Consider the following 27,654-nt stretch of genomic DNA (forward strand, 5'->3'; position numbering starts at 1 on the left):
TGCATGCTTACCAAATGGCACGTGCAGGTGATTCCCTGGGTGGCAGAGCGCCTTCCTGCAGAGGGTGTTCCTTACAGGCCAGGGCAAGAAAACAAAGTCCATAACCTCTCTGTCTCGTGCTGTTTTACAAGAATTTCCTGCGTAACTTTCACTGTAAGGCGGAGGGAAGAGTTCCAGAACTGAGTAGTTTGAAATGAGGCTCTGAGAAAAGTTACAGTCTGAATTATTAGAGTTTTTTACTGTATTTTTTTAAGGAAATTCTTGGAAGTTTCTTTGAAAAATTGAGCTAAGAATAGGAGGAAGAATGATTGGGTTAAAAGCAGCAGTACTTCCTTGGATGAGGACGTTCATTGCTAGGTTCTTATGTAACTTTGTGTTTATATGGTAAGGGAGACAGGATCTGTTTGGCTAATTCCAGATGTCTAGAAGTTGTCCAAGTCTCAGCTAGTCACAAAGTTTCAAGAAATGGGCACATCCCTAAAACAATCCACACCATCCTATATTGCACCACATGTTCCCGGGGCACGTTATCTGCTGCGGGTACCTGACTTTCCTCGCTGTTTATAGAGGCAGCCTGGACAACTAAGAGTGAGCTGTCTCCCATCTAAGCATCATCCTTGTAGCTGATTGTTCAAATTTATATTCCTGTGGCTCAAAATGCAGCCTTTAACCTGCTGTTACATTCCTGCACTCGGTTCTATTCTTTTTCGTATTCTTCCTAATTATCTTTATGGGTACTTGATATTCATGGCTATTTCTTTTGCTTAGGTGGCTCGGTGTGGCGCTCAGGACAGTTTATTTTGTACTGCTGTTGGGCGGCAGGTTCAGCTTTCCGCATTTGTTTGCTCTGTGTGGAATTCAGCTGAGCAGCCGCATTTCAGCATGCCATGGTCCATTAACCAGCCGAAAGGCCTGGCTTATGTGGCAGTTCACCTTATTGCTGTAATATTGTGAAAACGACGCTGCTAGAGGGGAGCTTGATGGGAGGCCTCATTCCCCAGCCTGAACAAATAGTTCTGATTCCAGTAACGTACTTTAAAAAAATTAAAAAAAATAAATAAATAAGCCTCCCAAAACCCAGGGAGGGACCATTACAAAAGATTAAAAGGGAAAAAATAAAAGCAAGATGATAGGAGAGGAAATGTGACTGATTTCAGGATGAATCAAAATGGTCTTCAGAATGAAAACCATAAAACTTCTGCTTCCTCTTAATGGGAAAGAATTAACCAGTTAACGAGCCCTAGGAGATGCAATAAACCTTTCAAACCAGCTGAGAGAGACTCAGGAACAAGTTGAAAAAATTCCTTTAGCTGCTATGGTGATCAGATGTGCCAGGGTCCACTTTGTTGACGCATCCGCGTCTCCAGCCTGGCACTACCTGCTGTCTGAGATACTGAAGGGAAGGGGGTGAGGGATGGGAAGGAGGTGATGGATTTTGGAACGGGGGATGTGTACGGTGCTCGGATTCTCATGAAGAGGTAGGTGTTCAAAAGTGGCACCTGCCAGTGGATTTTAGCAGGCTGCAGCTGAGTCTATGACTTCACAGCAGAGAAGTTATCTGGAGCCAGTGGATGGAGATGGTACTGCTCAGAACAGGAGTAAACCCAACAGCCGGTATTAGTACTTCTGTTATTTGCCTGGGAACGTGGATCTGGAAGGGGCTGTGCTGGGTTTAATAAAGACAGACACCAGTGCTGGGCCCACAAGTTTCCTGAGCAGTGGGTTATTGGGGAGTGGAGGAATATAATGTGCAAGGTGCCCTGCCCTTGTTCTGGTCTTTCCTCAAGTGACCTGCTTGGGGCAGTTGTCAGAAATGGGGTGCTGAGCGTGGTGGACCTTCACAGCAGTTACTGCAAGCCACCTGGGTCACCAACTCTGGTCATTAGAATTGCAGGAAAATATAGTAATTGGTTAATATTAATAGCATTATAGTGTAGATGCTACAGCGTATGAGGAGAAATCCCTGATAGTTTCCCCCTGGGATGCGGCTGTGACATAGCTTTCTGATTCAGATCTGGTGACTGCTTTGGGATCCAGGAGCCAAAGTCAGGACCTGAACACCAGTAAGTTCACCTCCGCGGCAGGGGACGCAGGTTTATGTAAAGGTAGCTGTAGGTACCTGGAGAAGTCGCAGCCGTAGGTGGTGGTCTTGGTGCACTTCACAGTCACGATCCCAAGCTTTAGCCTGTGCTGTTGCCCTGCTGTTCCGTGCGGGTGGTAACAGGCACTGTGCCCTGCATGCACACACGTAAACGTGTGCTGATGTATATGTAGCTAAGGGGCTTAGCATTCAAAGGGGAGGGGGAGATTAAACACATTAGTCAGGCGTCGTCTTTGTTCAAAAATGAGTAAAATCAAATCACCATTCCAGCAAAGGGCCTTCAAGTGTAATTATGGCCCTTCTTGTATTTCAGTCACTTCTCCAACCGTGCAGCATTCCCCCAAAAATATCTGTGGCGCTGGCATGATATATTTAGCTTAAAGAACAGATCGTCCTGGCAACCAGATTAGGAAATGCATAGAACAAGCCTGCTAGATTTTTTTCAGCATATATTAATTTTTCTAACTGTGCCCAGGCCCGTCCATGACAGAGGAGTGGTTTAGGAAGCACGCTGCTGTTGCTGCAGCCCACTGCTCCCCTCCGTGCTCCCTTGACCCGATTCACGTTGTCACAACAGGTCGCTGCTCCGAAGAACCGGTGCACAAATACCATTCTTACCGTGCTGTTTGTTGACACAGCTAGATAAACCCCAGCAGGATAAGGCCTTGGAAACGCGCAGATTTGTTCCCTGTGGCACAGCCTTCAATTAGGGCGCGCAGGCAGGTGTCCTGGCCGTGCTCAGGGTGTGCAGAGAAACGGGGGGGCTGCCTGTGCAGGCTCCCCCTGTGCCGTGTGTGCATCGCCCCTCTCAGACGTTAGCAGCCTCCCTGGTAGGAATTAGGTGGGCAGGGAACGTGCTATTACTTGCTTATTTATTTATTTATTTCAGAGGGCGCTGCTGATTTCATGGGGTGCCCATTCAGACTCCAGTATCAACCACTGAAATCTTTGGGCTTTGCAGCCACACATCAGCAGGTCTCACCACGACGCTTTAAAACCTTACCTCCTTGCCCAGTCCTTTGTGACCCTGGCAGTCGAGCTGTTAGCAGAAGGAAATGCGTGGCTGACTCGGTGCTGAGCCCAGCATCCTCACTTAGCTCACTGATCACAAATTTGTGACCTCTCACCTTTCTTAATGGGTGGTGGTGGGAAGAGAGATACGTGCGGACATCTCGCGCAGTCCTGCCCGGTTCTCAGGGAAACCAAAATGAGCATTACTCCAGTGTGTCTTGCCATCTAGGGTGCTCTCTTTCCTCACACAAGAAAAGAAAGCACTGACCGTGTCTGCGCCTGAAGGCTGTCCTTTGTGTTCACTGCAAGGGGTGGGGCTGTTCTCATCTCTGGGTTTCTGCATCCATTTATACCTGGGTCGCACTTGCTCCTAACACTTCGGTGCGGTGCAATACGTAGGCAGCCCCTTTGGCAGCCGCTTGAGTATGATGTAATTCCTACCCTATCCACTTCAAGCGTTAAAACTTTCTTCTTGAAGAGGTGTTGAATCTTTTTGCGTAAAGGGGTAAGTGTTGTCCTCTAAAAATGTTTTTTGAAACTGTATTAGGATTTAGGGCCATCTGTTCCGCCTGCTCTGTTCTCAAGACATTTAGCTTACGGTATTGTGGATGACTGATGCACATTTTACCAACATGCTCTCCAAATGTGTATTCGCTCGGCAGCAAGGAGTTGTTGCTTATCCTGGCTCAGATGCCTGGCTGTGCATGCTGTCTGGCCGATTCCTAATGCCAGCAGTGTGGTGCGGCTCCGAGCTCCCAAGGCTGCAAGAGGTGCCTTTCTTCAGAGCGGATGCTGAGGTTTCCTTCTGTAAAAGCCTTTGGCTGCATTAGTGGAAGTTAAAATTTCCATTCCATCTACAGGGGAGAGGAGAAGAAGGTAATCACCTCTGATGGTTTTCTTTCCCTAAAAAAGCAGCGCTTGGTTTCCAGCGCTTTTTCTATGCCGTTGCTCGGTGTACAAGGGCTCTGCGTGCCCCAAAGTCTGCAGCGTGCTTTGGAAAACAGTGTGAGATGCTGTAAATGCCTAGTGCTAGAGAAACTAGAGTCTGGCCGGCTGAGTATTGACAGCCTCTTGGTATATTTGGGCATCTCAGCTGCAGGGGCTCGTCTAGTATAGCTGCTCCTGCTCAACTGATGTGCCACACAGCTATGCAGGTTTTGTTCTCTCCTGTGCTAGAGTGTGGAGCAGACGTGTCCTTAACCCAGGATGAGGCTGACTCCCAGGAACCATTTGAAATGGCTCTTCTCTAGCTGCGTGTTTGGCTGTTTGCTGCAAGCCCAAAGAAAAGCCGTGAAGTGACTGGGAGGGGAGAGCACAGAGCATCCAAGTTGGGTAGCACTTAGTCAAACTGACTGGCAGATGGCATTTGCTGCTTGATGTTAGGGGATTTGCCACATGACCTATTCAGAATCTGTGCCACGTGGCAAATTGATCAGACTTGGCATCTAATGTAAGGATAAATCTCGATCATCAAAGGAGCTGTGGCAAAAAGGTGGTTTACAGAGGAGTGCACAAGGATGTGAGCTTTTCCGTGATGATTTGCTGATGTTCACAAGAGCTCAGTCCTGATTTTCTTTCTGTGCTCAGAGCAGTTTTATCTCCCTACGGTAAATAAAATGATTTGCTGTTCCTTAAGCCTACAAGGATGGACAGATAGCTCAGGCAGTGGATGCTGCATGGGGCTGAGAAGTCAACTGGAAAGAATTGGTTGGTGAAGTGGCTTGAATATTAACTTGACACCTAATTATATCTTCTGGGCTTATTTTTCCATTCTGTCATAACCTGGTCTATCTGATGTTTCTGTGAGTGTGGTATGTTGTGTAGCTGTCTAAATCCAGTCACGCTCTGGTAGGCTTTGGGGAAGAAATTATCAGTTGTAAAAACTCCACTGTCCCTGGTGCAGAAAGTAGCAGCTCTTTAACATTTGTATTTGCTTAAACCAAGCTATGCAAGCAATTCACGTATAGATCTGAAAACAACGAAGCCGTTTGGCCAAAGAGAGCATATTGACTCAGTTTTATAGCTCTTCTGAACATGAGATTTAACACCACAGCTCTTGTGGGAGCTGTGATGGGAGCTGCACTATCTCTGCTTGACCAGAATTGACTTTTTCCAACCTGATTCATATATCCTGGCATTTCTTTAAAGCAAAGAATGCACTTCTGTCCAGCTTCTTCCCCAAATCCTGCACTTAAAACTCTTACAGGCTTTCTCCTCTAAGGAAGAAGTAAAGCACTAGCCCAGCTGGGCTTAGTTTATGGGATCTGACAAGACCGCAGCCTGAACAAGGACTTTAATAACACGCTCAACTAACCAATGACACTTGTTCTTTAGTCCCCCAGGTCCTCAAGAGCTGCACTGAATTCATTGAGAAGCATGGCATTGTGGATGGAATATATCGTCTGTCTGGGGTCGCGTCCAACATCCAGAAACTACGGTAGGAGCACTGCGTTTGACAAACCTGCTTGTAGAGGCGGAACGAGGCGTGCCCCGGATTCAGGAGCTGTGTTTTCAGGAGCCTGCCCCATGCCAGCTGCGGGGCTGGCTGCTCAGCAGCTCTGTGTGTGCAGTGTGCGCTCCAAGGGTGGTGTGCTGGGATTGCCACTGCCTTGGAGTTCTCTTACAGGTGTGCAGGGTTGTTTGGTAGACTTTGTTCTGCGGGAAGTTTTCCTTCAGGATAGGGTGTTGGAAGGCTCTGGGACTGTGGTGTCACTGCTGTCAAATTTCATTCCTGTTTCCTCTTGTTCCTGGAGCCCGTTGGAGCAGCTGATACTTCTCCTTGCTGCTTTGGAGTTCTGGCATATTAGCAATTAATTAGCGACATGTGAAGAAGTACTTGCATAATTCTTGGTGGGTGGCATGGCCCTGCTGCGTGGCTGTGAGGAGGAAGGCTAGGTGTGTGTTGTCCCCACTCAAGAGCTGTTCTCATCGCTCTGAGTGCCCTTTATCCTTTTGTGAGGCCCCGTTTCTTCCTCCCATCATTTGGTATGCATTCTTCTGTTGTGAAGGGCCTGAGAGAACCTACTGGGATGTGACTAATTCCAGTTTTGATCGTAGGCCCGCTGCCTCACAGAGGCAGCAGAGGGGTGTTTTCCATATGAAGGATATCCTTTTTGTACCAGCTATTCCCAAGTTAAATGGACGGGTTTGAGCCGGTACAGTTACTGTACAAACCCTTGTATGGATGGGCTTATTCTGGTTCAGCTTAAGCCTGTTTTTCATCACAGCGAGTTCAATTTCAAAAATCTACTCCCTGAGCCTTTGATATGCAGGCTCCAAAGACTCTGATTGTAGCTGCTGTCCAGAGCAGAGTCGGCTGAATAAAATGTTTGCCCTTGCTTCAGTTATATCCCTTTAATTCCCCATTTTGACTTGTGCTGGACCATCTTTCTAATCACTGCCCTAGTCCATCTTTTATAACCATTTTCTTTTTTGATGTATTCCAAAGGTGCTTTAAAACATTTTTCTAAAACTTCAGTTGCATAATACCCTCGTACAGTACAGAGAACAAAACGATAGCCTACTTTTCAATTTTCTGAAAGTACATGGCATAACTTGTAGGCACTGTCCCTGTCAAATTTCATGACAGATTTTTCATAAGTGTTTGATTAATGTAGGACATGTTGCATTGCTGGACTTTCCAGTTATATAAACAGATCATTAAGCTTATTTCAAAATTAGCTCTGCAGTGCCCTTGTAAGTGAGCAATTGTTGTTAAGTTTCTAATAGAAGAACTGAATTTCCCGGTTTTAAAGGTGTTTTTTTTTCAGTTGGACAGAAAGTTAAGAGAATTTTATTCCACGTGAGAGATTCACTCCAGGACAGAGGCTGGCTCTTTAGTAGCACAGTAGCTGCCTTTATTTGGCCGGTAGACAAAGCAGAACGAGTGTCGGGTTGGTGTGGGCATCCCTGTACTTGGCTCTGGCTTTTTCTGAGATGCTGTGAAGTTGTATGCTACTAAAAAAAATCTACCTTAAGGGTCAAAAGAAATGAGTTGTTCTCTATATAGTCAGAGAAAGAAGACTGCATGTAAGGCTTCCCTTTCTTCACTCCATATTCTGCTTCTGCAGGGGTAGGTCTCTAACATGGCATGGGATTTCTTCCTTGGGAAGGTGTGCTGGAGCAGCAGAGTGCTGGAGTAGGGCAGGAGATGGCCAGAGAGTGTCCATCGAGGCTTGGTTTGTTTGTTTGGGCGGGTTGGTGCCTTTCCCTGATGGCTCTTCTGAGCTCTCTCTTCTTCTGCGGAGCCAAGCGCAGGAAACAAGTTTCTCTTCCAAGTGTGAGTAAGGGATGAGTCAGAACGTGCCTGTGGGAGCTGCGTATGCTGAGCGCTGAGGAGTGTGGCTACAGCGAATCCATCGGCTGGGGAAAACAGAAACCTTGATTTCTTCTGTGCTGTTGTTGGGATGAGGAGCTGGGGCGGACTGTTCACCTTGTCTGAAGAAGTCGACCCCTCTTCCCCTTCTCACCGGCACTGTGAACTGGCTTCTCTCACACAGCCTTCGCGTCCAGGCGAAAGGAGCTCCTTCCTCGTCTCGTAAGGGATGAACACTTGATCGAGAGGGGCAAGCTCGGCCTTCGAACTGTGCCTAAGTCGCGTTTTATCTTGTGTTACAAATTGTCTGGCCTGGACTAGGGGGAGGCGGGGGCTGTTGCCAGCAAGCCCCTGCCATTGCTGTGGTTGTAGCGCAGACAGGGTGACTCCCCGCGTTGATGATAAGTTGTTGGGTTTACAGCTTAACGAGGATGGCAGGGAAACTGAGCTCCAGCAAAAGCAGCCATGTTCTCGTAGCTCCCTGTGGCCATGCCAGCCCCTGCAGATCTGGCCTGCTAATTTGAAACAGCAATCTCCATGCGCATATCCGAGCAGCAAGCCAGCTCATGGCCTTCTAAGCTCAGCTTTTATTTCATAGATGTTTGTGATTTTGGTTTTCCTCTCTCTGAAAACCAAGGGAATGCTCGGGGTTTCTCTTCATGTGGTTGCTGGCTCTTTTCACCCCGTAGCAGAGGCGTGCTCGGCTCACCAGCTTGGACCCAAGGAATTTCTGCACACAGTAGTTTCCACGTGCAGCAGTGCCAATGGTGCTGCTGTTCAGTGCTGCTTTATCATTTCAGTTTCCAGGCCTCTGAAATGCAAAGGGACAGCAGCTTTCATTCTGACCCGTGGGGACTCTTCCTCCAGGCAGCTCCCCGTCATGGCCCTCGGGAGCTGAACAGTCAGATTGCCTCCGTGGTCTTGGAAAACATGCTCTGGAGATTTTGTGAAAGGCTCTGTTACAGGAAAAGTGATTGTAGATTAAATTGTAGGCTTAGATTATAAACTAACTGAAAAAGGCCATACCAAAAAAAAGTCTCATTTTGGAAAAAAAACACTCTAGTAGCAGCACAAGCATGGCTTGGGGGGGGCTTTGATGACTAAGTGATTGTTTTGTCCCGTAAATCAGGAAACCCTTGCTTTGCTTGACAGTAATTTGTGTTGTTTTTTTATTTTCTTTCTTCTTTGCCAACCTCCCTCTGCCCACTTTTGTGTATTCATCTCCAGCCATGAGTTTGACTCCGAGCAGATTCCTGACCTAACCAAGGATACATACATCCAGGACATTCACTGCGTGGGTTCCCTCTGCAAACTGTACTTTCGGGAGCTCCCGAACCCCCTGCTGACATATCAGCTCTACGAGAAGTTCTCAGTGAGTACAAGGCAACGTCTTTCACTTAACCTCGCAGCATGACCTGTTATCTGCACATCTACGCACTTTCCTTTGCCTTAATTCTGTTTTAAGCTGGTGTTTTTATAGACACCCAAAGTGTGTGTCTGTAAAACCACCAGCCTAACACCAATACAGCTCATGCTGCACACCAAATGCCCACCTGCTGTTAGCATCCTGCCCCTTCAAAAGGTGGGTGCAACAAGGCCCCAGGTTTGGGAGCCTTTTTCTGTTGCCCCATTAGGTTTACTCACTTGTGCCTTTGTGTCACATCCTACACCATATTGATGCCACTCCGGGGGCCCCAGTAAAGGTTATTTGGGTATTAACAATGCTTGCAAGAATTCCCCTATCTTCTGCCATTCCCCAGTGATTTATCTAACAGGAATGGGATTAGAAGCAAATGCTACTTGGAACTGAATGCCCACTGCAAGGAATCGCGCTGTACAATCAAGCTACAAACTGGCCCAGAGCTTGAATTACTTGCCCTTTATTGCATTAGCTGTGTGCCAGTCTGTCCCCAGAGACGGATGCCTCTTGGAAGGTTGAGAGGCTCAACAAATTCTGTCTCAGCACTAGAGAATAGTGCGTTGTCCACTTAGTTCAAGACCCTGTGTCAGGTATCTGGCCTTATTCGTATCTCAGTCATTGACTGTGCTATTCCAGGATGCTGTCTCTGCTGCTACAGATGAAGAACGGTTGGTTAAAATCCATGATGTCATCCAGCAGCTCCCCCCGCCTCACTACAGGTTAGTACAGCCTTCAGTCTGGTTATAGCTCGGCATTGCTAGCATTTCAAGAGTGTAATGGTGCGATTCCAGTCTTGCCTCTCAAGATAGCTGCATTATGCCTGTATATATTAAAATGGTTTATGGCTACATAAAGTTGATTTATATTTTAATTAGATCATTACCAGACAAACACCATATACTTTACATCGTCTTATTTGACTTCCTCTGGAAAGTATGTACAGGAGGCAAATACAAGCTCGTTATGGCACAAGTGGCTGATATCATTAAGGAAATGTTCTTATTGAGGGAGCACAATACCCTCTCTCAGAATAGCAGTAAAGACAGTGAAATGTGAACACCAAAAAATTGCTTCAGGACTTTGGTTTAAGTTGTTCAAGTGTATTTTGGCCGTAAGCATCCTCCCCCTGCCCCAAATAGTTTTTAGCTGCAGGCCAGTGCTGAACATGTCAATACATGAGGAGCAGCAGCAGGACATACGAGCACGGTCGGGCAGCTTGGATGATGGATGGGATCGTGTTGTATTCTGGAGTGGTTGCTTGCAGTATGGCAAGGCAGTGCTTAGTAAAGTTTTATCTATTTAATATTTAACTATAATAGCAATGATAGTAACTAGCAAATGCTAACAGTGATCTTTTGGAAATAAAACTATACTGTGTTGATTATTTAAACAGTACAAGCTTATTAGAATAACATGCTAAATTATATGCATTATATTAAAACACACTAATTAGTATTCATAACTATTTTGTTGTGCATGACAGTTAGTCTTTAATCATCATATTATATATATATTAATGTTCATTTAACCAGTATTAATAACTATTGCAGTGTATGGTAAATGTCTTCATACTACGAAGTATGGTGATTGGTATTAATACCAAAATATAATATTAATGACTATTTAAATGATATTAATAATTACTGCAGTTAGCCTTGACCAATGACAATGTATTGATTGGTATAAATAAAACAATACATTGCTATTTAAATATTAATAACTATTGTATGGCATTTAGTCTTAAATAAATACAACAGTGTGTGGTGATTGGTATTGATAACTAATTATAATGCATATCAACCAACATTTAAATAATATTAATTATTATTATGTATGGTGAGTATCATTTGATTATAATGGGATTATATAATTTATGCCATCCATTATTAAATATTAATAAACAATGTATTGTAATTAGCTTTGATTATAATGTATGGTCATGCGTAATTAAATAGCATTGACTAACATATGGGACTTAATACTAAGTATAAGGTCTGGTAATTAATTAGCATTGAAACTAATTATAATAATTTATTCATGTTAATTAAGGGAGCAGGGCCTTGAAGAAGACTGTATCAAAACCAAAGTCTCCTTTGTCAAGTTTTCTCTGGTGCTTTCCACCTTTTCCCTAAGATGGCTCTCAGGGGAGCCCCGGGCGCATCCCTTAGGGATGCCCGTGCCCGGGACAGGCGGCAGCGCAGCGACCCAGCCGGCAGCTGTGTGGCTCGCACTCCCCCTGCTGCTGCTGTACTGCTGGGCTCTGCCTTAGCTCACCTCAATTCCTCAGGGTTGCTTGAAGAAGGACAGAAAGACACTTTGTTGTTCTGCTCCCCTTCCGTGAGAATTTCCATGCAGGTAGGCAGTGTTTGAGGTGCAGCAGGGCTGTGCAGGTTGCTGGAGATGCCTGCTTTGTGTCCACCCAGAAACACCCGTCTGAGCTTCGCGCCCTTCCCACCTGAGAAGTTTTGGGCCCCTGCTGCCGTTCGGTGAAGGGGGCACAGAGAGACGGGTGCCAGCCGGGCTGTCGCTGAGCGTCAGCACTGAGGAGGCGGCAGCAGCATTCGCATTGCCGCCCCCTGCGCTGGCTGGAAGGAATGGAGCTGGGCCCTTCCTTATCTTCCCCATGTCGTGATAGCAGCAGCGTTTGATCTAAAACACAGTCTTTATTTTTACCTGAACAGAAGTCCTGTGAAGCTTAACCTTGTATCTGCTGTGTACCTCTTATATGTGTATAAGGAAGCTGTAGGCACTCATTTCCGAAGTAGAATTCAGATAAAATTTGCTCGTTTTCAAAATCCCAGGCTGTGTAAACAAGTAGTCTTCTCTTTACCAGGAGGTTTATATTCAAAGTCCTTTCTTCTAACTCTCTGATGAGCATTGCACTATGCCCCAAATACAGTGTAAGGACTGTATTTCTGTTTCACAATGTTATAATAAAGCCACCAAGTGCTATGAAGCTCCAGGGTGCTCTGCTTCTAGATCCTGCTATGCTGGTGGCATTTAACATAACTCCCATCCACCTCGGTTTTTGCTGGGTCCAGTTATTTGGCTGAGGGCAGATGCTTGAACAGTCTTTTCCTTTACCCCGGGACAAATCAGGAGAGACTCCCTCTCACCCCACCCCTATGTAATTATTTGCTGAAGACAACTTTACCATCCTTCTTACTGTACGTTGTACAACTTTTTTTTTTTTTGGTGAGCTCCCAAAGCTAAAGAAGATAATGAACTGGGGTTTGTTTTGTAACTTGCAGCATGGCTTGCTCATTGGTGCTGAACATTTGCCTATCTCTTGTTTTCCAGGACACTGGAGTTCTTAATGAGACACTTAGCTCGTCTAGCTGATTACTGCTCCATCACAAATATGCACACTAAGAACTTGGCAATTGTCTGGGCTCCAAACCTCTTAAGGTAACTTTTTTTTTTTTTCCCATTCAAATACAAGGCTTATGTAAGTTTTTGTATTTACAAAAATAAAAGATAGATATCAGTTGTCCAGAAAATCATAACTTTCAGCAGCCTAGAAAAAGATTTTCCTTTTTTTCCATCCAATGTGCTCTTCTCCTGTAAGATTTTTAATAGGAAATTATTCTGAGCAGGGGGTTGAGACCAGCTGGCAAGCTTCTGAAAGTGATGTTAATAGCTCTGCTGTTGTCAGTGGAACTGCATTGACACACCGTGAGAGAATACACCAGTATTGCTCTCTCTTGCTGCACTGCAGCTCCACTGACCACAGTTAAGCATTAGCAAGGAATGAGCCTAGTCTGTTCTCACCCCCAGAACTCTTTCTAGATGATAATTTCTCCTCTCCTGGTTAGATGAGCCTAGTGTGTCCTTGATCATCCAGGAAAATGTGTTTAGTGGCATCACTGATTTCCCACTGCAGAAATCTCCGGAGTCTAATTTGACAGCTTTTGGCTGCAAAAATTCAGACTTATGGAAATGATCTTGGATAAATGTCTCCTAAAATTTGTTTTGAATGTGCCTAATAGGGTATTTTAAAATTAATGGTGTAATTTTAAAAATTGTGCTTTAAAACAAAGACAAAAAAATCACCCTGGCTTCTATTGTATTGATTTCTGGACTGCTTTGCTACCAACCTGAGAAATCCGAGTCAGAGATTCCCCTGTGTGCAGTTAATGAGGGAAAGCTATTTTCTCCTTTATGGCAATTCGCCCACAAGCAGTCAAAAGATTTCTTGTTTGAATTTGCTGTTGTGAATATTGGGGTACTTGCTGGGCAGGACCAGTTGGAGACATTCCCTGCTAGAGGAAAAACGATGCAGAAGACCATGCTGAGCTTTCTACAGTGTCACTGCATTAAACTGCTGCCATTCACTGTTTCTAGAAAGAAGTTAAAGGAAAGCTCCCCACTTTGTATATGCAATGCTTACCTCAATCTGGACCTGCCACGTGCTTTCTTTCCTTCTTGACCCATTGTTCCTCTTGCCTGTTTCAGTAGGACTCCAACCTGAAACCAAAACCTGGATGTAAATCACTGCAGTCAGTATGACCATTCGTATAATGCTTTGACGAGATTTATCTCTTAACTGCCCCTAAAGTCTTGTCTGCCCGAGCAATGTGGCACAACAGTTCAACACGTGACGAAGCCTTACCCAAGGGGAGCATATCTTCCACAGTCTTCTGGCTGTTTGCATTTTATTTAATCTTCCTTTTCTTCAGATCAAAGCAGATCGAGTCTGCCTGCTTCAGTGGAACAGCTGCTTTCATGGAGGTGCGAATCCAGTCAGTAGTTGTGGAATTCATCTTGAATCACGTGGACGTCCTCTTCAGTTCCAAACTCAGCTCAGTCATACGAGATGGAGCAGGTGCGTGACTTCCTCCATTAGCTTTACCTTGATCAAAAACAGTAGCAGACGCTTAATGAAAATCTGAGCCTCCTCCAGGACTTTAGAAATATGTTTTTACTATCAGAGAGAGGACAGATTTACAAGGTTATGATATTAGAACCTGGCAAATACGGCCTAGTTTTTGAAATTGCTATCAGTACCTTTCTTAGAAGCCAAGGATGCTCTACAGGAGCATACACGTGAATGTTTGGCTGATACTCTTATGCATTGAAAAACCATAGGGAATCACTTAAGTCTGTCCTGCCTGCACACCTTCCTTTTAAAACCACTGTCATCAATGCTCTTGCATGCTTTTCCATTCGAGCTACCTTGTAGTACAACCCAATACATGATCTTCACCGGCATCTTAGAATGTAAATAGAAATCAGCTGATTTAAAGAAAGTTCTTGGTATTCATTAGCATTGACACTATGAAACAATAGTCTTGCTCTTAATGTGGAATATTTTGACACCCGCTATCCTGGTTATTTCTTCTGCATAGTCTATATAGGTTAATTAGCAGGGCTGTCCAGCTACATGGCAAAGACTGCATTGACCCTACAGCTGTTGCCCAGTTCCCTAATTACATTGCAGATTTGTGGCTTTAGGATGCGGAATGAACTGTGACATGTTTGTGCCCAACCCTGGAGCATCTGAAGCGTCATTTATCCCTGGAGCGTACAAATTTGCTCGAGTAACTGCTAAGACCTTAAGTGTACCCGTTCCATTGGAAACAAATGGAGTTGTACCATTCTGTGTGTTAGAAGAATAAATGAGAGCACAAGGTATTACTATTCCAAAGCAGCATTAAGTCTGTTCCGTCTGCTTTGATAACCTGCCCTTCCAATGAAATTTGTACAGTCCGTGCAGTTACTTTACCACCTGTGGAGTACGGGTAGCTGCTGTTCCAGAATGGTTGCTGCTCCCTGTTTTTATACAAGCCCTACCTCTACTTGGCAGCCCAGAAAGTCAACCTGGTCTGGTGGAAGGTGTCCCTGCCCATGGCAGGGGGTTGGAATTAGAGGAACTTTAAGGCCCCTTCCAACCCAAACCATTCTATGATTCTGTGATTCTACTTAGGACAGCACAGTTTTTGTAAGTCCAACTTTCATTCCTACTGGAAGACAATTTTTACGTCAGTAGGATCCAGAGCTGAGCTTGGCTAACAGCCCATAGCAGGCTGAGCTCTGCCAGGGGAAGATGAACATGCTAAGAATCCAAGCCAAATGATTATCCAGGCTTAGAACAGAGCATATAAATTCGGCTAATTGTTTAATGACTTGGGCATTCACATTGTGTACTTTGCCACAAAACTAGGGGGGGAAAGGGTCAGGCTGTTTCACAGCATACCAGCTACGCTCAGGAATACTGTGCCATGGCAAGGCAGCATTCTCTTCAGTGTTTCCAGGAGCCCCTCTTTGAGCACAGCATCTTATCTGTACCAGCCTACACGAGGTTAGAGTGGTATTCCCAAGCCTGCTTTAAGACATTCCAGGGAAGTCCAGTTTGAAGGCAGCTGGAGCTCTATGTACCTGTTTGGCCCAAACTTCACCCAGGGTAGCATTTACAGCTAACAAACTGGGTAAAGTGCACACTACCAAGGAGCTGTGAAGCTAAAGGAATAGTAGTAGGAATGGGTCCAACCAGGATGTGAAGGGATGATATACTTCCCTCCCACACCTCTTACTCATGTGAGGATAACCGTATAAATAATGGCACAATAAACAATGGCAAATGAAAGACAGCTCTTACAGCAGACTCCCTGTGCTCCTCTGTAGCACTCCACCACATCACAAACTGGCTTAACAGATCCTAGCAGCAGGAAGCAACATCAACTACTTTTACAAAAGTTTAAATTTTTATCTCCAAAAACAAACACAAGCTGTAAAAAGACCGAGAGCAAAACACACAGCTCGATTCAATTCACTATGTCCACCTGCACATAAGTCTGTAGCAACTGAAGTCACACATGGCATTTCCTGTTGCTGGAATCTGGGAATGACTAAAACTTTATAGAAGAAAGCTGTCACTATCATTATGGAGTTTAGCATGCAGATGAAGCTCACTTAAAAAGTATGTCAACACAGAAGGTTTCTAACCTGCTTGCTTCCGTGTCCATCCCCGTTTTGTTTTTTTGTTTAAATACAGTAAGCTGCTCTCAATTAAGAGTATTTCCTTTCTCATAAACATACCTCTGACAAAATGGTTATTTTGACCACATCTTTCAGAGGCCAGAACAACAAAATCTTAGAAAAATGCAACAGTTCTCCCAGAGCTATGATGTCTGTACTGCTGTTTTCTGATTCTCCCTCTTGTCCCTGGTTTTCCCTTTCAGGGCACAGTTCTTTATCACGGCCCAAGTCTCTGTTGGTATCCTCTCCTTCCACAAAGCTGCTCACACTGGAGGAGGCACAGGCACGGACACAAGCCCAGATCAACTCTCCCATCGTGGCAGACAGCAGATACATTGAAGTAGGAGAAGGCCCTGCAGCTCTACAGGGGAAATTCCACACAGTCATAGACTTTCCATCTGAAAGGTAGAGAAGAGTTTCCTTTCCAGCATGTGTCATAACTGGTTTATTTTGATTACATCAAAAACTTGTCGAAACTGACTTACAGTAATCATGCATAAAGTATTGTAGCCGATTTTCCACCCGCTTTGGACTTCATGAGGATTCAACTGAAGTACAGTTGTCCAATGGGCTTAGGTTAGCCCGGCAACTTCTGTGCCATTTCTTCCTTTTCAACAGGGCTATCACTAAATATACAGAGCCGTGTTGATGCATATCCATGCCCATACTAGCCACACGCACAGAAGTGTGAACAGGGTGAATACCTAGAAACACTGGGGTTTTCCAGATTTCAGGACCACATGCCTGAAACAAGCTTTGGTTGTCCTCAAAGTGGAGCTGTTGGACAGACTTGATGGCACTAGAAATTAAACATGGCAGTGGGAGGAGGCAAGCATGATTTTACAACATAAGAGAGGCTCTTTAATACCTTTTGTGCCTACACAGTTCCTCAGAGAACAGTTATACCAGCCAGCTAAATAAAAGTCATTCCTTAGATGCCATGTTGTGCAAGTATGGAGCCTTTGCTCACCTGCATTGCATCTGCTTTGCATAGTTTGGTGGAATTTACCCAGCAAAACTTTAGGGCTGAGCTATAAGAGTGAAAACATCCTCAACTATTTAAAAGAGACTGCGTTTCTAAGCTTTCTTTCACCAGAAACAAGGTATTGTTAATAACAAACAACTGTTAGCAAGAACTAAATGCAGTTCCCCATCACCCCGACATACACGATTTGTTCCGTTTTCTCACTTCAGAAAAAGACCACCCAATAAAATGAAGAAGTCGCCAGTTGGCAGTTGGCGTTCCTTCTTCAACTTGGGAAAATCGTCCTCTGTGTCCAAACGCAAACTACAGCGCAATCCCAGTGAGCCCTCAGAAATGAAAGCCATAGCCCTGGCAGGTAAGGGTGTAAATCCATTTTTCAAAAAACAAGGTTTTTCGGCAACGCAGAATTCATGTTTACAGTGTGCTTTTATCTCCTTCTAGTGTTCAAGCCATGCATAACATCTTGAGTTGAATGCTGTCTTTCCTAAAGGGATCTCGCATTAGCTCATGAATTCAACATGCTAGAGCACTCCCCTTAAATGCGTTTCTCAGAGTAGCTTTTTAAGAACATTAAATGGGCACCACTATAAAAAGTCTCAGAATATTTCCTTCTGACACTCTTATCGTGAAATAAGAATATATTTCTGGCTCCATTTGCTGTTCTCGGATGACACATTTAAACTAGGCTTAAAGGCACTTTTCCACAAACGTATTCTCCCAGAAAGCGAAAGAAGGCATCCAACAACTTTTTGTAGCCTCCTCTATGTAGTCTCTGACTTCTCAACCCTTATATATATAATTTTCTGTCTCTTTAAAAATAGCAACTATGCATTTTTGCAGTGAAACACACCACAAATTCCTAAATATGGGCCGGTGAGGACTTTTGTCCCATCTTTTCCCTGGTGCCATTTTCAAATTATAACCTTTAGTCTTCAGGGTAATAAACACATTATATGACTGTCTTCCTGGAGCATTTTAGTTGTACTTGTTTAGTGCTTGTAAAACCAGCTGTGTAAATGTTACTTTCTTCCCCATTCTAAGGGATTTGCTGTCCTGACCAAACCAACCAATTATCACAGGTACATCCAAACAGAGTCTGTAGTGGCACGGTACGCATGGGAGGGAGCCGTTTCCCAGCCTGTCACCTGCAGTAGGTTAATTTTCATAGGTTACTCTTCACCAGTCTGTAAAATGAGTGTCAAAAATCAACCCAGTCTTTGTAATCACTTCTTGCCCAGTAGTATGCAATCATTGCCTGAAAGGGACCTCTGTAGGTCACCCAGGCCACTCTCCCATACAAAACAGGACTACTTCTATCTTAGACAGTAAAACATATTAACACTCAACCACGGTAAAGGTTTTCTTTAAGGACTTCGGAATAAAAAGGAAACAGAAAAAAAAATAAAAGCACAAGTGTTACTTTTAGGACAGTGGTACTGATGCTAGAAGCCCATTCAGCTTCTTCCTGCCACCACTACGTAACCAAATGCAAGCCACCTTTGTAATTCAACTTTTCCCTGTCTTGGTTGCGTTTTCATAGGTGGACGAGGAGACAGCGGGACTCTTCGCTCAGCTAAAAGCGAAGAATCGCTTACCTCTCTGCATGCTGTTGATGGTAAGACAAAATTGTACCTTCATTTTCAATGTGTGTGGATTAAAAGAAGGCAATATGATATTACTGACTGTGGATATTCAACAGGGCAGATCCTCTTCCTTCCCTCCCCTTTCCCCTCCTCCAGCAAAAGCTGGACTTACTAATTAATGGAGCAGCTTATCGTTCTGTGCTGGGGAGTAGTATCATCTGAGAAATGCTCTTCAAATCTTTGTTTTCCTTCTAAGGTAAAAAAGCAAAGCTCTTGCTTTTGCATAGCTGGCATCACTTACCTTTCGTTCCTTGCCATCTCTCCTTTCTATTCTAAGGTGGAAAAGACACCATCAGGAAGGAAAATGCTTTCTGAGGGAGACTTAGGCCTACAGCACACTTAACCTAGTTTTGCTTTTGCAAACAGCTTAGTTTCAGACCAAATCGGACCTGGTAACTGCTTTAAAAGAGTTTGAACACATTTAATTAACAATTTCCACTAACTACATTATTTTTCTGTTTAGAGTTTGCCACGTGAGCATCTTGCACATTGCTTTAAAACAACTTTAAAAACAACACCAAGCCATTGCCTCCTGGACAGTAAATTTTTTTACACTAACTCCTATGTATCTACTCATTCCTAGGTGAATCTAAACTGTTTCGACCCAGAAGACCTAGATCCAGTAGTGATGCATTGTCTGCTTCCTTCAATGGAGAGCTCTTAGGAAACATGAATCGCTGCAATTCTTATGACAACCTTCCCCATCACGACAGTGATGGGGATGAGGGGATCATCCATGTTCCTGCCCTTATTTCTCCTCGCTCTTCTGAAGACGTTGACCTGAGCCCGCCAGATATTGGAGTTGCCAGCCTGGATTTTGACCCGATGTCTTTTCAGTGCAGCCCACCCCAGGCAGAGTCTGAGTGCCTGGAGAGCAGTACCTCCCTAATGGAGTCAGTCGGCATAAATAAGGAGAAGCCGAGCCTATTTAAGAAGGATGTAGAATCAGGCAGCCAGTCCCAGACACCAGGCAGCGCCACAAGCTCTGAGCCAGTCTCCCCTTTCCAAGAGAAGATGAGTCCCTTCTTTACTATGGATCTGAGCCCAACTGAAGAGAAGGCCTGCAAGCCCCATGCCTTCTCACCCAAGACGGGGCGAAAGCCCATCAAATCTCCACCACTGACTACATCAGAACCTGTCTCCTTTGCACTGCCCAGCCGCATGTCAGAACCAACTGGAGGAGTGCCCATCACGACCAGAAACTCCTCTGCTTCCAGCTGGAGCAAAGGGATTGGCCTCACTGAAATCACAAACAGGTCCCCAACCCAGATGTCCTTGCCCCTGAAAAACAATGAAACAGGAGCAGGGGAAGGAGCCCACCAAGAGCTTCAGCATGCCCAGCTAGTGGCTGCTGGCAAACCAGAGTTGCCAGAAGAAGGGGAGAGACCAATGTCAAGCAGTCAGAATAAGACTGTACCCACTGGACACACACAGCCAGGTACAGTGCATTTTCCTCCATTCTTTCTTTAAGTTCCAAAGGGGACCTGCTCTCAAAAAAAGTCCTTCTCTGCGTGCCTTTTAGGAGAGGGGATTGCCCGTCAGTTCTGATCACAAGTGTTCTTGCAGGGCTGTGCAAATCAGTAAGGTCTTAACCTCTGTCTTCTCCCTACATCACACAAATCTCGGATATTTTTTCATAATACTTTGTATACCACCTTTTTTTTCCCATCATGCCATACATGAAAATCTATAGCATGTACTTCTAAATCATTTCAGCCGATAGACCATCTAAGACTTTTCTTTTTTAAATTAAAAATCTGCCAACACTTGAAGAAGGGACCTTCTTGCCCAAAACCTTATGATCAAAATTGTGTAAGGGTGTCTCATTCTCTGCTACCTACTTCCTACCTCTCTAGAAATGCAAGAGGAGCCTTTAGACAATCTCTTGTGTTTTTTTTCCTTTTTGTGATGAACTGCTGTGCTATTGAGCAGCGTTTGCATGTAAGACTGAAGATACAGTATTTCGCACCAGAAGGAATTGCCACTGTGAAAGTGTGGAAAGCATCTATTTTTTTTATAGTAGTCATTAAGGTTAGGTCACTCCTTATTGGGTAACATAAAATCACTCTCTCTCTCAATTTTCCCCCCATTAGGAGCAGTTGCCCTCGACTCCCCCCAGGATCCTGTTCCCGTCAGTTCTGTGTCTCTTATCCCTCCTCCTCCTCCGAAAAATGCAGCGCGCATGCTAGCCCTAGCGTTAGCCGAGTCCGCACAGCAAGCATCTGCTCAGTCTCAGAAAAGGCCAGGAGATACTCATTCTGAAAGCACAAATTATGGAGAGACTGAAGCTGGTACAGCTCTAGAAAAGCTCCATCTCTCAGCTGGTGCTCCAGACAAGCTCCACCTGTATACCAGTCTGCCTGAGAACCGACTTCACTTCCAGCCTGGCGCACCAGTAGAGCAGGATTTTCAAGGTAGCAGCACAGCCGGGGAGCAGAACCAGCCGTCAGGCGCACCTGGAACCCGGGACCCCCCGCCTCTCCACAGTGGCATGCCTGGGGACATGCCTGCTAGCAGAGATGCAGAGCAAGAGCAGTCCAGCTTCCATCCTGCTAAATCGGGGGACAAAGATCACTTCCCGTCCCACGCTGGGGACTGGGAGCACGCACACCACCACACCCCGGGTGCACCGCCTGACTGGGAGCCCCCCACCCCTGACTTGCCAGTAGATAAGCCCCAACTCCGTGCATGCATGTCCGGGGACAAGCACCTCGCGGCCGCCTGCACAGCCGATGACAAACTTCAGACTCCTCCTGTTGTAGCAGCCGGGGAGAAAAGCACCCTGGCTTCAGTGCCGTATCTAACAACCATCCAGACAACAGCACCTGAGGCTAGCCACGGGCCAGCAGGCCAACACGCCGCTGGCCCAGCCACAACTCAGGCAGACAGCATTGCTACAGCGGCGCAGCGCACACTCGCAGGCAGCCAGCCCGCTCTGCCACAGAGGCAAGATCACCAGTCAGCAATGGGACAAGTGCCAGCGGCCTCTGCAAAAGCAGCCAGTGGTTCCAGCCAGGTACGTGCACGTATCTGCAAGCGCCATGTGTGTGCACAGCTGCTCTGTGTTTGGAGGGGACTGAGCTCAGGGAGAGTTGGCCCAAATCTGAGTGGCAAGAGGCAGGGGGTTCCTCACAGGTTACTCACTGGGAATTGCGTGTGTACGACAGAGGCACAGCCTTACAGGAATGCAGCACAACATTTCTTAAGTGAACGCAAGGGAGCATACCAGTATATCTACTCTCATAAATTTAAGGAAAAAAAGAGCATTTGGTGGGGTGACTGATCCAGGGAATGGTGGTTCAGAAGTGCTCAGAAGCAAGTAACTGACAATGTCCTCTTCCGGCAGCCTTTAATAAAGCAGGTCAGATTCCTGGTGAGGGGGTTAGTCATGGAAGTGTGCGTTCAGAAATCCAAGCTATCTGCTGCCTGTGAAACACGCACACCTGCAGCCTGCTGGCTGTCTTAGCCACTGTAATATGGAAGGGATTTCAGCTGTATTACTCTACTTGAGCTGCTAAGTGCTACACACAAGTGTATTTCCATTAAAACAAGTACATTTACAAGCAGACCACCTAACAAAACGCTTTGGCCACTGTATAAAAGCTATAAAGTAGAGACAGCTACTTCCTCCCCCTTCAGCAGTTTGACATTTGCAATAAGAGCACTTACAGGCTCCTCGGCTGCCATTTGTGGCAGGTCCTGGAAGTCACCTGGCATCCCCCAGAGACAGCATGCTGCCCTTGCTGTGAAAGGGAACGTACACATCTTTCCCTTTGACAGTGAGCAGTGCTGGCTCTCCACAGCAAACGAAAGTCAGGCACAAAATAACTGACACTGAACTAATCCATACAAGCATCTGTGATAGCGTAACTACGGAATGGGGGAAGGATGCTTGCCTCTAACTTCTACTGGTCTCTTCCCTATAGGTTTGGGGTGCAACCGCACCAGAAAAGCCACCTGAGCCTGCTCCTGTTTTTGCCTCAGAAGGCAGTTCTACTACACGCTGCTCGTCTTCTGTGCCCACAGGCCACCAGAGCCATTTGGAAAAGCCTCGGGAGAGTACGAGGGCTCCCCCGCTGCACCTGCGTTCCGAGTCCGTCCCTACTCAATCCTCCTACAGCTTTACACCCCCTGTCCCACCTGTGAGAACACTGGAGAGCAAAATCGCTGCTGCCATGCACTCAAATAACACGGATGCTATCAACAACTCCAACTATCACGCCTTCCTGGCTTCCTCCATGCTGGCCTCCTCTGTGGAGGAAGCCCTGCTGCCGCCGCCACCACCTCCGCCCCCCAAGCATGCTTCGCTGCAGTCCGTCTACGTGCCGCATCCCAAGCCGGAGAGCATCCCGGAGCCCTCTGGGCCAGACAACTACCTGCACCACAAGCCGACCTCCATCCACACGTACAGACCCGAGAGCGTTCCTCCTCACATCTCCTACCACAGCAAACCTGATCAGCACCAAGCCTATCCTCCTCGCTCTGAGACACCCACTTCTGCAGGCACTCGCTACAACACCTACACAAACCAAGGAAAAAGCACCTCAGCTGTCCACTCCAAGCCACGCAGCCGGACGGAGTTCGTGTCCTCGGTGAGCCCGACGGGCCTGCGTAACACCAGCTATGCTGAGGACACCCCACCCTACCCCACCATCCGAAGGGTTCAGTCGCTGCACGTCCCCACCCCGGCTGCCTCTGCTATCCGCTCCGTTCCCATTTCGCGAACCGAGGTGCCTCCGGACGACGAGCCCGTGTACTGCCCACGGCCCCTCTACCAGTACAAGCCATATCAGCCCCACTCCGACTACCACGTAACTCAGCTGCAGCCTTACTTTGAGAACGGGCGAGTCCATTACCGGTACAGTCCTTATTCCAGCTCTTCTGGATCTTCTTATTACACTACCGCTGACGGGAGCTTCTACGACCTGGACCCCTACAGCACCGTGCGGGCCAGGCCCTTCCACCCCCTGCCCAGCCGGGACGTTGCCTCCTACGCCTCGCGGCTGCAAAGCAAAGGCCTGTACCGCTACCCCGGCTTGTCCGCCTACCCGCGGGGCGGCCTCATCAGCCACCTGGCTGGCAAAGAGCACAGCTTTATCAGCAGAGACGTGCCTCCTGCCCCAGACATCAAGCACATGTACATGTCGTGGGACCTCGAGGACATGGAGAAGTACCGCATGCAGTCAATTCGCCGGGAGAGCCGCACACGGCAAAAAGTGAAAGGGCCGGTGATGTCCCAGTATGACAACGTGGCCCCGCTGCTGCAGGACGAGCTGGGAGGACTGGATGTCATTCACTTGCGCAGCAAATCCGATCCTGGGAAAACTGGGCTCCTCACTGTGGCAGAAGGGAAGGAGGGGAGGTACCCCGCCAAAGCAGCTACGCCCGAGGGGGATGAACGCTACTACATGCAGCACCCCGAGCCGGAGCTGGACAGAGCCCACTACCACGGGGCCTACGGGAACGGCCCGACAGAGAAGCCGTCCCTTCCACAGAAGCAGAGCAGCATCCGGAGCAGGAAGCTGCACGAGCCTGGCAGCAGCACAAACGAACACAGGACACACTTGCAGCAGGAGGGAAGCCATAGGCAGCCTTCTGAATCCAAAAACGGGCCCGCTTATCCTGACTACAGGCCTAAAGGCGGCTCCGAGCCCTCCGAGCCCGTCGGTTACCAGCACTCGGGCGGGAAGTACATCCCAGCGAACCAGGATACCCTGAGACTGAACCACAAGGAGGTGAGGTTAGCGGAGGACAGGCCAGATTTGGAAAGGTCTCGAGCCAAACCGACCACGTCCATGGAGAAACACTCCAGAGACTGCTATAAGGAAGAGGAGCACGTGGCCTCACCCATGGCACCGCCGCCCAAGCCTGAACGGAGCCACAGCCTCAGGATGCAGCACCCCGAATCCGTGGAGAGGGACTCTGCCCTCCTCTACCCGTACCAAACCCTCGGGAAACGCCAAAGCACTATGACTGTGGTGTCCCAGTACGATAATTTGGAGGATTACCATACCATGCCTCAGCACCAAAGAGGGGGCTACGTTGGAGGAGGGGGGTTCGTGCCCCCCACTTTTACCCACGTGCACAGTAGGACTTACGCCACGGCCCTTGGCCAGGGGGCCTTCCTCCCAACGGAGCTGTGTTTGCAGAGGCCCGAAACAGAGGTCCACGTTGAGTGAGCTGGTGTGGGGGGAAGGAGGGATAGAGTCTAAGCAGCCCCTGCTGGACAGTGGACTGTTTTATTTTTTCAGTGATGGAAAAAAAAAAAAAATCCTGCCCCGATGAGCAAAGCAAACCCCCTTCAGCCCTCCCTCCCCCCCCCCAGCCCACCACTCACTGTTTTTATGTAGTAGAGATATAGCTTTTTCATGTAGTTTGAGATAACTGGAATGGTAAGGCAGGCTGTTGGCGCCCAGATGTTGCCAGAGAGGACGGGCAGAGCTGAAAGAGATGCTGCTGGGGGCAGGGGGAAGGGGAAAGAAGTTTTTCCTTCCCTGGATTTGATGTTGGCAGTTACCACCGCCTCCTCACCATGCCTCCGTAGTCCTGTGCATGATGGACTGTGCATGCTGCTGTTCTTGTGAGCCCCGTGTGTCGCCCTTCCCACTCTTAGCTTCCAAGAAAGGGTCTCCGTGACACTCCTCAGAGCCACTCTTCTACCCCCGCCGAGGTTATGCAGCACGAGGGGGTGGGGGGAGGCTTCCGAAGTATTTTCTTCTTGATAAATGCCAAGGTCCTGCCTCTCCCTTGAAAATTAGTGCTTAGGCATAGTGGATCTTCACTGCTTCGACTGCTTGGAAGTGGGTGGGAGCCCGTTTTGACTTCAGCCTGTGGAAGAGGCTCTGAAGCAAGTTCACGATACAGCACACTTCTTAAATTGCTTGCTTAACGAGTTGCTTCTGGCTACAAGAAGTCAAATTAAAGTTTCTCTAGTGTAAGCGGAGGCCAGCTATAGAAGCCAAGTAGGGCACAGGTCTACATTTCTCATAGCAAAAGAAAAAAACAATACAAAAAAAAGAAAAAAAAAAACCATGCACGCACACTTGGGAGCAGCACACCCATTTCACGCCGATTCCTCCTATACTGCTAGGCTATCTACAGTCCAGATTTAATACCACGTTGAGGCTGGCCAGACAGCATCCTCTCGTTACAAAAAAAAACAAAAAAACAAAAAAAAACACATAATAAAAACTACTTCTAATAGCGTTACGTCCAGCTTGTAAATTGGAGCACAAGTTTCTAGCTGGGAATGACTGTGTAAGTGCTGAGTTGCCTGCATGCCCAGCTATTTGCCCAGGGCCAGACCCTGCAGCTCTTAGATCAGGGAGTGCTCCCAGTGACCCCAAACTGAAGGCCCTGCAGGACGCAGCTTTTTGTAACCTTTCAGTTCTGCGTTGGCAAGGGAATCCCTGTGAAGTCGTGGCACACGCAGAGTAGTTACGTGCTGTCTGTGCGCTGTGAAATAGTTTTGCCTCCCGTGTTGCAAGCGTAGAGCACACCAGTATTCAGTTAGCAGTAGGGACAGAAGGCCAGTGCACTCTATAATACACTAATAACGTTGTCCTAGGTATTTAAAAGCTTTCCGTATTGTGAAAGAAGCCAGGCACCCACTGGTGTGCAGCCAGTGCAGACTGGCTGCACACCAGTGTGCAGCAGAAGTCCCAGACTTCCCAAGCCTAACTACAACCCCACCTTACAAAGCACATCCATTTCATATTAGGCAGGGCTTGCACGAAATACTTGAGGTTTAGGACTTTTTTTAAATGCTCACTGAGAAATACCAAGGCCATTCCTGTTCCATGTGGTTGAAGAACTTCTCTACCCATTTCAAATCTCTGATGTTTTATTAAAAATCTGGAGGTCCTGCAGTTAGCACACAGCTGTGAAAGTTAAAGGGAACTTTTATTAGATTTATCAGATGGTTGGTTGTTGTTTTTGTTGGGTTTTTTTGAACAAAAGTTTCATGGCTATTTTAGGGTTTTTAAATCTTAAAGAAAATGTGGTTCTAGTAGCTAACCAGTCTTTAGCTGTTTGCTTCTTTTACTCTTGTAGCCTTGTCTAGGGCTGTTTCAGTAACAGTACCTTATGGTCCTATTTTATTGTGCAATGTTGTTGTTTTAAGTGTTTTGTTTAGAAGAGTTGTTACATGTTACAGAAATAAATCTGGCAGTCAGAAAAAAAGAAAAAAAACGCACTGTGATTCAGGTTACCGTAACCTCCTCGTGAGTAATTACCAGGTAGAGGGGTTTGTTTCTTGGTGGGGGAATGCTTTTTGTAATGTTTTCTTTTATGGGAAAAAAAAAAGATGCACAGAAAGGGGCCCTTAAGTGAGCCAGGCCACCGGTGCTAGCTCCCCGGCAGAGGCTGACCCATCCCGCTTCCTCGCCACGAGCGAGCCAAGGGAGGCCGGGTTCAGGACGTGCGCTCCCCAGCGAGGCGCGTGCTTCCCCAGGACTGGTACCAGTCCTCAGCCGCTGCAGCACAGAGCCCCCCCCCCCGCCCCCCCCCAGCTGCCAGGTACCTGCCGAGGGCTCCAGTTGAAGCAGGGACAACGCGTTTGGTTCAGGCTATTTGGGATTCAGGTAACGAGAGCTGTAGGTCAAACCTCTCTCTCCATGGAAGCCTTAACTCCCCGCTCCTGCCCCCCAGCAACTCTCCTAACCTCCGTTTTGGCCTTACGTTAATCAGGACTATCCTTCCGCTACCAGGGGGCTGAACGCGGCCCCCACTGTTGTAAATGCCTCTCTGGATGTTCCTGCTCAAAGCCACCATCTCCCTTTAGATACCAAGTGCCATCCCCGGACACTTTCTGCTCCCCAGAAACCTGCCCCAGCCTGGGCTCTTCCACGCACAGCATCGTGCGAAGTGCCAGGTGCTGAGCACCCTCTCGCCCCCGTGGGAACAAAAGCTTTCAGCACCTTTCAGAAAGAGCTCCTGGAAGTACACGTCTGTACTCCTAGAGGGGTGCTCCAAACAGCCTGCCCTCAAGAGCAAAAAGCATTTTCAAAAGGCGCACGGCAGAAAACTTAACCCAGCGTCCTCCCCGCCCTGCGCACAGCCACATCGGTGCGTATTTCCAGGGCTGCAAGCTCTCCGAGAACCAGACTAACCCCTCTGTGCCAGTGTTGGGCCGCAGGTACAAGGCAAGGTTCAGGTACCGGCTTTCCCCAGACAGTCCTACAGCTGAGCACCTTTCACTGG

At 47.1% G+C, this 27,654-nt stretch overlaps 1 protein-coding gene and 1 long non-coding RNA gene across 9 annotated transcripts in view; one reads left to right on the forward strand and one right to left on the reverse strand.

The window, feature by feature from the left end:
• Nucleotides 1–26,623, forward strand: part of ARHGAP32 (Rho GTPase activating protein 32) — a 259,764-nt gene extending 233,141 nt beyond the window's left edge. For all 8 annotated transcript variants that reach the window (XM_083808087.1, XM_083808088.1, XM_083808089.1 and 5 more), the window contains 11 exons: nt 5,447–5,549; nt 8,655–8,799; nt 9,484–9,566; nt 12,148–12,255; nt 13,527–13,672; nt 16,029–16,230; nt 17,020–17,165; nt 18,351–18,425; nt 19,037–19,891; nt 20,547–21,469; nt 22,380–26,623. In XM_083808087.1, coding sequence (XP_083664213.1) covers nt 5,447–5,549; nt 8,655–8,799; nt 9,484–9,566; nt 12,148–12,255; nt 13,527–13,672; nt 16,029–16,230; nt 17,020–17,165; nt 18,351–18,425; nt 19,037–19,891; nt 20,547–21,469; nt 22,380–24,632 — 5,039 coding nt within the window. In that variant the 3' untranslated portion in view covers nt 24,633–26,623. The remainder of the gene's footprint in view (nt 1–5,446; nt 5,550–8,654; nt 8,800–9,483; nt 9,567–12,147; nt 12,256–13,526; nt 13,673–16,028; nt 16,231–17,019; nt 17,166–18,350; nt 18,426–19,036; nt 19,892–20,546; nt 21,470–22,379) is intronic.
• Nucleotides 13,571–27,654, reverse strand: part of LOC310885147 — a 42,031-nt gene continuing 27,947 nt past the window's right edge. Inside the window, exon 3 of the long non-coding RNA XR_014574571.1 lies at nt 13,571–13,699. This is a non-coding gene — a long non-coding RNA (uncharacterized lncRNA). The remainder of the gene's footprint in view (nt 13,700–27,654) is intronic.

This window comes from Anser anser (assembly GCF_964211835.1).
Source record: "Anser anser genome assembly, chromosome: 22".
NCBI classification, from domain to species: Eukaryota; Metazoa; Chordata; class Aves; order Anseriformes; family Anatidae; genus Anser; species Anser anser.